Source organism: Pristis pectinata, chromosome 14, assembly GCF_009764475.1.
Source record: "Pristis pectinata isolate sPriPec2 chromosome 14, sPriPec2.1.pri, whole genome shotgun sequence".
NCBI lineage: Eukaryota > Metazoa > Chordata > Chondrichthyes > Rhinopristiformes > Pristidae > Pristis > Pristis pectinata.
The window spans coordinates 38,982,138-38,994,574 of NC_067418.1; the positions used below are offsets into that span (position 1 = coordinate 38,982,138).

The window sequence follows — 12,437 nt, forward strand, 5'->3', positions numbered from 1 at the left end:
GTAGCATAAATCAGGAAGTAATACCAGGTTATATTTAAATTGTCTGAACATTTTTTTAGAAAAATATAAGCAAGAAATTGAAAAGATGGGTATGAGTAAATTGGGCTGAAAGCTATAAGGGAGGAATTGCTTATCACATGAGTAGCTTTCTCTTGGATCTTGTCTGGATGTGAAGAGCATACAATATGCAAACTATATTCTGGTCTTGTATAGACGTGCTTTGTAAAAAAGTTTTGAGGGAAATCAAATATCAGCAAGAAAGTGCTCCTAGAATAGAATATATATTACAATCTGACGTGAGATCAGAGGAAGTTGCAAAGTCAACAGTGTCAATAAATAAGTAAAAATTAGAGATAAACATTATAAGTAGGACTGGACCATGTTGGCTAGACTTGCAAGAAAAAGAAAAGAGACCTACAGCCCAGAAAGTCATTCATATTGCAGCAGTTAGCCATGGGTAGGGTACCATTCAACTGGATGTTGTCCCCTTGTTCAGAAAGGGTAGTGGGGATAAGTCTGGAAACAACAGGCCAGTGAGCCTTACATCAATTGTAGGGAAGTTGTTGGAGTAGATTCTGAGGGGCAGGATTTATGTTCACTTGGAAAGGCCGGGACTGATTAGGAGGAGTCGGCATGGTTTTATGATGGTGAGATCATGTTTCACAAATCTGTGTTTTTTGAGGAGGTAACCAAAACAATTGATGAAGGAAGAGTGGTAGACATGGTTTACATGAACTTCAGTAAGGCTTTTGACAAGGTCCCACACAGTAGGCTGATCCAGAAAATTAAAGCACCAGGGATTCAAGGAATGTTGGCAGACTGGATTCAATATTTGCTGGGTGATAGGAGGCAGAGGGTAGTGGTGGGTAGGTGGTATTCTGACTGGAAATCTGTAACAAGTGGTGTACTATATTGATTTATATATTGGGGCCTACGTTGTTTACAATATATAAATGACTTGAATGAGAATGTGGGGGGTATGATTAGTAAGTTTACAGATGACACAAAAATAGGTGGAGTCATTGATAGCAAAGAAGGTTGTCTAAAGATACATTGGGATATTGATCATGTACAAAGTTGGATGGAGCAGTGGCAAATGGAATTTACTCCTGACAAGTGTGAGCTAATTCACTTTCGGAAATCAAATTCAGGTAGGACATATAGAGTAAATGGCAGGGACATTGGGGTACAAGTCCATAGCTTCCCGAGAGTGGTAACACAGGTGGATAGGGTAATGAAAAGGGCATTTGATACGCTGGCTCCTTAGGCTGAGACTTTGAGTACAAGAGTTAAGATGTTATGTTGCATTTGTACAAACCATTGGTTAGACCACAGTTTTGTTGCAGTTCTGGTCACCACACTACAGGAAAGATGTGGTGGCTATAGAGAGAGGGAGTAGAAGAGATTCACCAGGATGTTGCTTGGAATGGAAGGTTTACTTATAAGGAGAGATTGGATAGGCTGAGTTTATTTTCACCGGAACATGGGAGACTGAGGAGTGACCTTATCGGGGTTTGTAAAATTATGAGGGGCATAGATGTGGTAGATAGTCAATCTTTTTTCCCATGGATGGGGAGTCTAAAACTAGAGGTCATGGGTTTGAGGTGAGAGGGGAGGAAGTTGAAGGAGGTCTGAGGGGTAAGTTTTTCACACAGAGAATGGTGAATATCTGGAATGAGCTGCCAGAGGAGGTAGTGGAGGCAGATACAATTACCACATTTAAAAGGTGTTTGGACTGGTACCTGGAGAGGAAAGGTGTAGAGGAATCCAGGTGTAATGGAGGCAAATGGATCAGTGTAGATAGGCATCATAGTTAGCAATGACGAGGTGGGCCGAAAAGGCCATTTCTGTGCCATGCGATTCCATGATTGTATGTATTTTTATGCACTATGTGATTGAATTATAAAATCAATTGCTAAAACTCATTGGGACCTTATAGTTCATATGTTGTGATTTTCGGTTGCTTACTTCTCTGCACAGAATGAATGTAGAGAATGCACAAATGATGTCAATCCATCTGCAAGGCCCAAATGACACCTCCCGGTGAAACTGTGGGAGCTATGTACATGTAACATTCATTCTGAACCACCTTCAGAAAAGTGAGTCTTGTGTGGGGACAAGTGCTCCAGTTGTGCTTTTTCAAACGATCATTAATTACCTGCCTGTTTTTTGGAGTTTGAGTTCAAGGAGAGCTTAACGTATTGAACAGGACTGAGGAATGAAGCTGGGTGTCTTGGAATGAGCTTTGATAAATTTAGAGGCCAATACTGTCTTTCTTTGCAGTATTTATGAGAACATTGCAGTTATCCTGCTAGAGCTCCTGTACAATAGGCACAGTAGAAGAGCCAAACACAAGGCTGAAGGAGAAGGGGAGAGGAGGTGAGGAGGGCCCATGTGCTAAGAATCTTACGGGACCCTTCTCCATTTTCAATTGTCTGAGGAGCATTGCAGCCTGTCACCTGACAGATCTGTCACCTGACAGCATCTGGATCATTACAGGTGACACCAACTGTTATATGTCACATATCACAGTCTGTAGCTTATTGCTTCACACAGAATATTGTATATGTTCTATACTCACAGAGAGGGGAATTTATTTCTTTAAATTAAGAACAGCTGGCACTGTGGGCATGTGGATTTGCAAAGATTGTACATTGAACTCGTGTGGTACCCTGGGCTCTCCATGTGAATCTGGAGCTCATGAAGAACTGCAAAGGCTATTATGCACTGAACATTCAGATTATGTATGACCACTAACAAATAATTCTGGCAAATGCATACATCTGGGAAATTCATATGAGTTGAAAATCAATAAACTGCAGATGCTGGAAATCTGAAATAAAAGCGGAAATCTCTGCAAATATTCAGTATGTCTGTGGAGGGGGAAACAGATTTATTGTTTCAGGTCAATGATTTTTCATCAAAACTGGAAAAGTGAGAAAGTAAATATGTTCTAAATTCACAGAGGGGGGAGCAGTGGAGAGAACAAAGAGAATGACTATGATACAGATGTAGGTCATTCAGATGACATCTTCCAAGCTTTTCAATTAGTAGATAAATGAGGACATGCAAAGAGAGAATAAAAAAAGGAGCATGGTGGAACTGTGAGAGGCGGAAGTTACTAGAAGTCTGTAACAAAAGAGAATGCTGGAAATACCAAGCATATCAGGCAGCATCTCTGGAGACAGAAAAACTGAGTTAAGGTGGTTAATCTTACATTAGTACTGGGCAGGAAAAGCTGATTATCTAAAACAGTTGAATTCAGTGGAGTTCCAAGGGGTGCCGTGTACCCAGATGAAGGATGAGGTGTTTTGCCTCCAGCTTAACTTGGACTTTGTTGGACTGTAACAGTGTTGTTTCCTGTATAAAATAGAATTCAGAAATGTTATTACTTCTGCTGCCAATTTTCATCCTGCTCTCACTTTCACATGATCCATGTCTGATCCGTCCTACTTTTAAATGTAACATGCTGGAAATAGTCCGCATCTGAGGAAGGAGAAGTAGATTTAATGTTTCAGGCCGAAGTCCCTTCATTCGAACTGAGAAAGAGAAAAACCAAGTTAGCACTAAACTGCAGAGAGGGTGGGGAAGGAAGTCCAGGACAAAGGGATTATATCTGATAGGGTGAAGATAAGGTTACTCTGGGGATATTATATCAATGAGATCATCTGGTGAATGGGTTAATCAGATTAGTTCAGGAGGAAAAACATGGTCTTTTGTTTATAAAAGCAATGAAATGGGGGCAGTGAAAGGGAAGAACTCAGCCAAAGGAAGGTAAGAGTTGCAAAATGCAGCTCTGCAGGACAGGCCCCACGGGTCAGGTTGTGCTAATGGAGAAACAGAAAATGAGCCAATATCACAGATGGATGAACTGGGCTCATCTGATACAAACAAAGAAAGCAAGTTACCTGTAGCTATAAAATTTAATACTGTGTCCAAAAGGGTGCAATGTGCCAAGACAGAAGATGAGGTGCTGTTCCTCTCATGTTTACTTTAGGCTTTGTTATAACAGTGCAGGAGGCCCACACAGATAGATTAGAGTGGAAATTGGATGGAGAATTAAAGTGATAGGCATCAGGAAGCTCGGGGTTGCCCCTGTGAACTGAATAAATGTCGCACAATCATTCAAACTGTGTTTGGTTTCTCCAGTGTACAGGAGGCCACACTGTGAACACTGAATGCAGTACACCAGTTTGGAAGAAGGGTAAGATAATTTATCTTAACTCAGCTTTTTTTTCTGCTGAGTATTTACAGCATTTTCTGTTCCTATGAGTGTTCCGCCTGATTTACTCTGCTCTGCCTGCTGTATTTCAGCTGAGATGAATGAATGGATGGTTCTTGTAGTATAAGGCCTCTATGCTTGGCTCCTTTGCCAGTCACAGGGTCCCAATTGTGCTGGAGAGCACAACTTTAACTGCAGCTGTTGAGTCACATGGAGGCCTTGCAAAATGTAACGGTGGTCAAGCTAAGATTACTTTTGGACAGCCCAGGGGATGCACTACTTGCTCCAGAGACAGTATAATGCTCTGTACTTAAGGGCTATATTCTGTACATCATGAAGAGTTGACCATTCCCCACTGCACACCAACTGGAGAGAGAGTGGAAGAGGAAGAGGAGGAAGGTGGCAGATGGTGACAAGGTAAAGCTCTCCCGGGATATATTGTCAGAGAATGCTTAGAATGCCCAATTCACTTGAGGATCCCACTCCACAGGCTCAGGGCACAAACAGAGAGGCAACAAGACAGTGGCTTAACTTGGACTTGGCCAAATATCAAGTTACCATTTATGCACACTTGTACCTGGCAATGATCATTTGCATTAAGCTGAAGCCTCACCATTTCTTCTTAATGTCAAATGCATTACCACTGCTCACACTTGTGAAGCAAATCCCAGCGAATCATAATTGACCACAAGATGAGGTTAACCAGGAACTTCGATACTGTGATGCAATAATATGTCAAAAGCTGCATAAACTGCAGCACGGGACTCCATTCCTTACTTAGCAAAACCATTCCATCATGTCCAAGACTTAAGTCAGGTTGCAGGAGAAATTATACAACTACTCAAAAATGAATGAATTCAACAGCTGTTGGTTGCTTCATATGTTAAGATAGCTTAGAAATTTTTTCAGTTTATGTTAACATTTGAGCAGTTTCTGGGAGTCCATTTGGTTAAGTGCAAAATTTTATGCATTGCACATGACATAATATTACCAGAGCTATTTCTGTCTTGCCAGGACATTCATGGGTTAAATTTATATGAATATTTAGGACTGGCAAGCATAAAGTTGGACATAGGACTTTGTATTGAAAGTTTACTTTTTTATAGATTAGTTGTCTTCTCTCCATCTTTTTCTTTGTTCACGAGATTGTGAAAAATTTTGGTTCTACCTGCAATGTGCTCTCATGTTTGTTGAATTGGTGGGTTTCCAAGTGATTCCTTCTCTCTTGAATCACACATGTAATGGAAGGGGACATCCAGGTTAGCATTTCGGAGTTTTGGTTTCACTGGATTATCATAGTTGGAGGCTTTATTAACCAATGACAATTTATTGTCATCCATCTCTTCCAGGTATTGGGTGACATTCATTTGATTGGACTAAGTCTTTGGCAGAATATGAAGTTAAAAACTATTTAGAATTGGTCAAGAGAAACAAAAATTGTTTTAACAACAGGAAAGCTTTGGAAATATATAAAATACTGCAGATGTTGAAAATCTGAAATAAAAACAAAATATGGAAACACTCAGCAGGTCAAGCAGCTTATGTGGGAAGAGAAACAGAATTAATGTATCAGGTCGAAAACCCTCGTCAAAGTTTTGGAGATTCCATTTGAGATAAATGATGCTGAAAATGTTTACAGATGAGGAAATATAATTAGTTTAAGTTCAGAGATGATAGCTACTGTTTAGGCTTAGAGGAGATAATCAACTAATGGGGGACAAATTCAACATGTTAACCTAAGTGAAAGTGGAAGTGCAATTGTATCGCTGGTGCTCATGAGACTAAAGGGAAAGATAGAAAGGCTGGAATCAGGGTGGAGTTTAATATTGGAATTGCGCAATAACCTGGCACTGGGTTTACAAACTGAGGACCAGCACTGAGGGTGTGGAATGAGGAATGTATTAGGGGAAGGTACTGGGCTGTGTTCAGGTCGGAATTGAGGGCTGCAATGAGGAGAGTGATGAGGAACTGAGATCAAGAGTAAAGGTAAGGATTATGGATCGGGGTGGAATCTGATTGGATTAATTTTACTGCTACTGTAGACAGATTTCTTATATACTTGATGTCTGAGGAATACATGGGCACCTCCCAATTTATAATCTGGGACACCGATACTATGCATGAAAGAAAAATGTCAGCTTCTAATGCTGATGGCAAGGACTCATCATCTTCATCTTGAAGGTATAAACTACTCGAGGACAGAGACCATCCTGAGATGTTGGCTGGAGATCTGTGTAGTTACAGACTGCTCTACCCAAGATAAAGGTAGACTTTCCATCTGAGGTCAGACATTTCCTTGATCTGGGATGTAGAGCTTCCTAGTGTGGGATGGGAAGGTCTGAGATTGATGACAGAGGTTGATGGAATTGAGGACAAAGTCCCAAAAGATCATTAAGATACAATACCCAATTAGAGGGCAGAGGCACCCATCTTGGGCAGTGACCCCACATGAGAAGTGAGGGAGCATCAACATGAATACCAGGGAAATCCATGAATACATGGATGCCTCTTTTGTAATAGAAACAATAATCAGAATTCCACCTTACAGTGGGGTACAAGGCTGCCTCTTCACCACTCCCCCAAACACATATGGGAACAATACGGGACAGATTCCCTCCCCACTATGGGGAAACAGGATTTCTCCCTGTGCACGAACTGGGATCTCCATCTCCGAGTTGTGGGATTCAACCCATTTTCCCTTCTGTGGGACACATCTCTATACCCACCATCGCCACCCTCTTCCCCGTGACCTCTGAGTGTGGGGACAGGGATCGCCACCTCTCCTGCACACCTCGCCCTTCGCCATATATGGAAACGGGGATTTCCCTTTCATCCCACCTTTTCAGCACGCCCGATCCCCCTCTCCCCACTGCCGGGACCTCCTCCCTCTTCTGTCATTGGAGGCTGGGTCTGGGACAGTGCTCCGCTCCCAGTCCAACCCTCACTTGCCCCTTTCTCTGTCCAGATCATTGCAGTGTCCTGGAGTGTGCGGGGAGAAGCGGAGCCCTGCCGCCCAGGGGAAGCTGATCATCGGCGGACGGCGGACCATTAGTTGGAGCCGGAGCTCCACCGAGCGCTCGTCGCTCGCTTCCTCACACGGCTTGGCTATGAGTGGGCTGAATACGCCGTGTGTGCTACTATGTATGCTGTTATGTATGCTGAGGGCAGATGGCAGGGGCTATCCGGGCAGGAAGCGAGGAGTTCCGAAACACTACAGCACCGCCATGCAGAGGTAAGAGAACCAGCCCACCTCGCTAACTTTCATTCATATTAAATCATCGTAAGTGGCAGTAATAAGATAATGGGACTGCAACCAGCTGCCTTCCGACGTTTGGCCATTTTTTACTGAGGATTCGCTTAACTCACCAATAGTTTCAGTAATTTTCACTGAAGCCAATGGAATAAACCAAGTGGAGCCCTAATGTTGTTAAGCTGCTGACATCGGCCAAGCTCTTCTTGCCATTTCGGTTCTAGGTTTACAACTGGTGCTGAAAGAGGTATGGTATTCACGGCGTATGGAAAACCTTTCTTTTTTTGAAAAAAGGTGTAGCACGTGACTATAAATAGTATCAGAATGTATCTTGGTTTAGCCAGTGCTGTGAGGTTGCACACATGAAAGTGTCAGGCGATTATCTGCCTGTCCAAAAGAAGAAAGTATTTTTCAGTGAAAATGTCTTTTTTTAAGTGCATGTTTATTTGGTGTATGGTAGTTACAAAGTGACTTTTCCCACTGCGTAACCTTACTTCGCTGTACGGGTCATTTTTTAGAAAACCTTCTTTCGGCATCAACAGGAATCCCTTTATTAATCACAGCATAGTTACAGCACGGAAGGAGCCATTCGGCCCGCTGAGTACGTACTGGCTCTATTGCAAGAGCAATTCAGCTAGTCGCATTTCGCTACTTTCTCGTCGTAGCTCTCTTTTTTCCAGTTATCCAGACCCCTCGTGAACACTGTAATTGAATGTCTCCTTCACTATTCCTGGCAGTGCATTTCAGACCCTAACCTCCGCGTGGAAAATAAAACCTGTCACTTTCAGCTCTTTGGCTAATCAGCTTCATTCTATATTCTTCGGTTCCTGACCCTTCCACCAATCGAAATAGTTCATCTTTATCTTCTCTGTAACCTTCATGGTTTTAAATACCTCTTTCACAAGTGAGACCCAATGTCATAATGAGGCCAAAAGCCTAATGTTGAGGCTTCATTGAGTATGGAGTGTCCAGAGTGTTTCCCTGATTCAGGTGGCCAGCGCAGGACAGACGGGAGATTGTTCATTTGCAGCTGCTTCTGATTGAATGTGATTGGAATATGAAGAGTACTGGCAATGGAGATAAAGTGGCCTGGCCAAGTTAACCTTAATATTTGTTGTATTTGGGTCTTGGCGAGTTGCCAACATTGTTTGTTGATGCATCCGTAAGTTGATGCTGGCAGGGAGGTTACTGGACTTGAGATGGTAGTTGCCAGGTAGATAACACATCAATCAGCACAGCATCCTTGTTACACGGTGTGGCACTATTGTTGGCTGCAGCATATAAAGCAGGCAAATATGACAGTGTATGTCTGGCTGCTGTGACCCTACCAGTTAGATCACCTTCATCACATGTATTTCTGCCTGGGAGAGCTAGTGCTTCAGGAAATACAACCTGCCAGCTACCCACAATGCATTGTTAATTACTTAATCAACCACCTGGATTTTCAAAGCCATTGAGGAAGGTCCAGCAAATTAAAAACAAGATGTGTGGATTGCACTTTACAAGCAGTGACCACGGTTCAATTTGCTGCTGTAGAATCTGCCCTGTGATGTAAATGGGATCATTCTACAGTTCTGGGAGAATTGGCCATATTACAAAAGTACTTCCTGAACGTACTGTGGATTTATTACACAGCATGTGGAAACTGACTTTATAGCGAGCCGAGCACATCACAGCATTAGTTCAGTGCAGTTATACTATTGCCAGCTATAGTCTGGGTACATTCCTGTGAAGAAGAAGGGTGGGGAAGTTAAAGTGGGAACTCCCTGAATGATAGAAGGAGAGTGAACAAGATAGAGTAGAATGGAGAGGATATGACAGATGTCAGATTGTTAATACAAGTGAGAACCAGGCTGGTTACAGAAAGTTCAGAAGAGAAGTTTTTGCAACCCAAAACCTTTTGTTTTAATAAGAGAAAGCATGAGGAAAAAGCTGGCAACAAATATAAAGGGGAATTGAAAAAATATTCTATCAAGATGTGAATCAGAAAAGGGTCATAAGCGACTTAGTGGGCAAAATCAGACAGCAAAAGGAAATCTTCTAATGGAGATATAGGGCATGGTTGATGAGCTAAAAGAGTATTTACCAATGAGGAAGATGCTGCTGGAATCTCAGCAAAAGAAGTTGAGATTCTCGATGGACTAAAAACTGTCAAAGGGCAGGTGGGGTTCTTCCGAGGTTGCTCGGGGAAGTAAGAGGGGATATTGCACATGATAGATTTGGGGGTGGTGACTGAATCTTGGAAATGTTACACCCTTGTTCAGGAGTGTTTATAGAATCATGCAGAATGGAAACAGGCGATTCGGTTCACCACATCCACACTGACCAGTGGGCACCTATCTGTATTAGTCCCATCTTCCAGCACTTGGCCCATAACCTTATAGTGCTCGTCTAGACACCTTTTAAGTGCTGGGGGGGATTAATCTGCTAACTACATACCAGTCAGTTTAACTTCAGTGGTGAGGAAAAGTTGGAATAGTAATTAGGAACAGAATTAGCAGTCACATGGACAAATGTGGACTGATCAGAGAATGCCAACATGGATTTGATAAAGGCAAATCACGACTAACTTGTGGAGTTTTTGATGAAGAAACAGAGGGTGATGAGGGAGGTGCAGCTGATGTGGTGTACATGGGCTTCCAAAAAGTTTTTGATAGATGCCATGTAATATGTTTGTCATCAAGGTTGAAACTCATGGAATAAAAGGGATTGGAGCAGCATGGATAAAAAAAATTGGCTAAGTGACAGAAAACAGAGAGTGGTAGTAAAAGCAGTTCCACTAGCTTCACCACTGTACCAGGAATATTGCTTTCTATGTAAATATTAATGACTTGGTCTTGAACATACAAGGCACAACTTCCTTGTGTCAATTTGCAGACGACACGAAGATTGGAGATGTAATCAACTTTGCAGAGGATAGTAATGGTCTTCAAGAAGATATAGGTAGAGTGATGGAATGGCTGCGTTGATGACTGATGAACTTTAATGTTGAGAAATACAAGATTTTGCATTTTTGACTGGAAGATTGAAAAGAGGCAATATAAACTGGAGGGCACAATTCCAAAAGGATACAAGAACAGAGAGAGCTGAGAGTATATGTGTATAATTCATTGAATTCGGCAGGATAGGCTGAGAAAGTAGTTGAAAAAGCAAACGTGATACTGGGCTTCATAAATTGAGGCATAAGAGTACAAGAGCAAGGAAGTCAAAGTTAGGATGAACCTTTATAAAATACAGGCTCAGAAACATTGAGAATATTGTTTTTCTGGGCACGTTACTTAAAGAAATATGAAGGCTTTAGAGAGTCCGTAGAGGACATTTACTAAAATGATTCCAGAATGAGGAATTCTGGATATGTGGATAGACAGGACAAACTGAGGTTGTTTTCCTTGGAACAGAGAGGGTTGCATGGGGGATCTGATAGAGGTGTTTAAAATCATGAAGGGTTTCAACAGAGTACAATGTGGAAGAGTGGTTTTTAAGAAGCAAGTGGTTAAAATCTGGAATGCACTGCCAGGGTATCAGCAGAGGCAGTTTCAATTATAGCGCTCAAAAGGAAGCTGCATAAGTTTCAGAAAAGAAAGAGTTTGCACTGCTATGTGGAGAAACCGAGAGTGGGGCTAGTTGGATTGTTCTTTCCTCCTGTGTTGTAACTGTTCAGTTATTGGATTCAGTAAAAAATGATAGCTGGAACACTCTTTGCCCTTTTGGCATGCTTGACCTGTAATGGATTTTTTTTTCAGAACAAGTTATCTTTAGAATAGAGTCTGCTTTGCAAACATGCTGATATCTTGACACTGTCCCTTTAGGGTAGGGCTGACCTTTGGTGCAGATTTGAATTTCACTTCATGGCCATTTTTTTTTGTTACAGCAGACTTGAGTACTTTCTTTTATAAATAGGTTCTTTCAGTCCTGTTGTAGCCCACTGATCTAAAGTGACCTTGGGCCCCTTTGTCTTCCCACCTGCCCCATCAATCAGTTCAGTAATGACTAAGAGCCACACGACACAAGTCTTGGAATGTGTTTGTTGCTTTTCCACAGAAGGTGAGGCTCAGTGTTTCAGTGATGTACTGACCAGCATGCACTGTTTCCTGACAAATATCTGTTAACATTCAAGTGATGCTGGCTTTGATTTTAAACTCACCAAACCAGTACTTTTTGTAGACTAAACTGCTTAAGAGATGCATGATCCAATTAGGTCCCACTCATGGGTTTCCTCCAGAAGTCAACACAGCAATAATGTAAATAAGTGTTCGATTATTCAGGAAGCAGAAGAAAAGTTATAGCAAATTAAGGAATCTTTTAGACATCATCAAGTTAACTGTCTGTGGATAATATGGATACAATAGTTAATTAACGTTTAGGAATTGTATCCTTTTGACTTGAGCTGTCTGACGTGTGAGATTATTGTCTAAAGAGATTATGCCATGTCTATACCTTTTTTAAAATTATTCCCTCAAAATAACTAACTCTTGGAGACTGGTGACAGTCACTGATATTCCTTCAGTACCATGTCCAATTGAAATTCAGCACATAGGTCTTGACCATTGTGTCATGGGGTTATTTGATAGTGGGAAGTGGTGATTTACAGTCATGACTGATCCTGTGCTTGTTATTTTTATTTGGGACAGTGCATAATGATAATCAACACTGACCTTTCTTTTCCTCTCCCTAACCCAATAATACTAAATTGATATGCTGTAATTGGCTTCAGTACTCTTAGGAAAAGGAGGATAAAATAAAACCAGAATTCTTTTTACTGGAAATTGAGGTTTGGAAATCAGGAGGTTATAGGGTAGGACTTATCATAGCTGGATACCCTGCGACAATTAATTATCAACATTTACTCCTGATAGCGCATATATAGACCCATATTATTTGAAATTTGAACATAGTATAAGTTAACAGGAGATAAAACTGAAAAACATTTTTTTTTCAAAGTGGATTCCAGATAGCTTGTTAATT

At 41.5% G+C, this 12,437-nt stretch overlaps 1 protein-coding gene across 1 annotated transcript in view; it reads left to right on the plus strand.

The window, feature by feature from the left end:
• Positions 1-3,736: 3,736 nt before the first annotated feature.
• The window catches only part of LOC127577995 (von Willebrand factor C and EGF domain-containing protein-like), a 189,590-nt gene continuing 180,889 nt past the window's right edge, over positions 3,737-12,437 (plus strand). Inside the window, exons 1-2 of the mRNA XM_052029702.1 lie at positions 3,737-3,774; positions 7,188-7,454. Coding sequence (XP_051885662.1) covers positions 3,737-3,774; positions 7,188-7,454 — 305 coding nt within the window. The remainder of the gene's footprint in view (positions 3,775-7,187; positions 7,455-12,437) is intronic.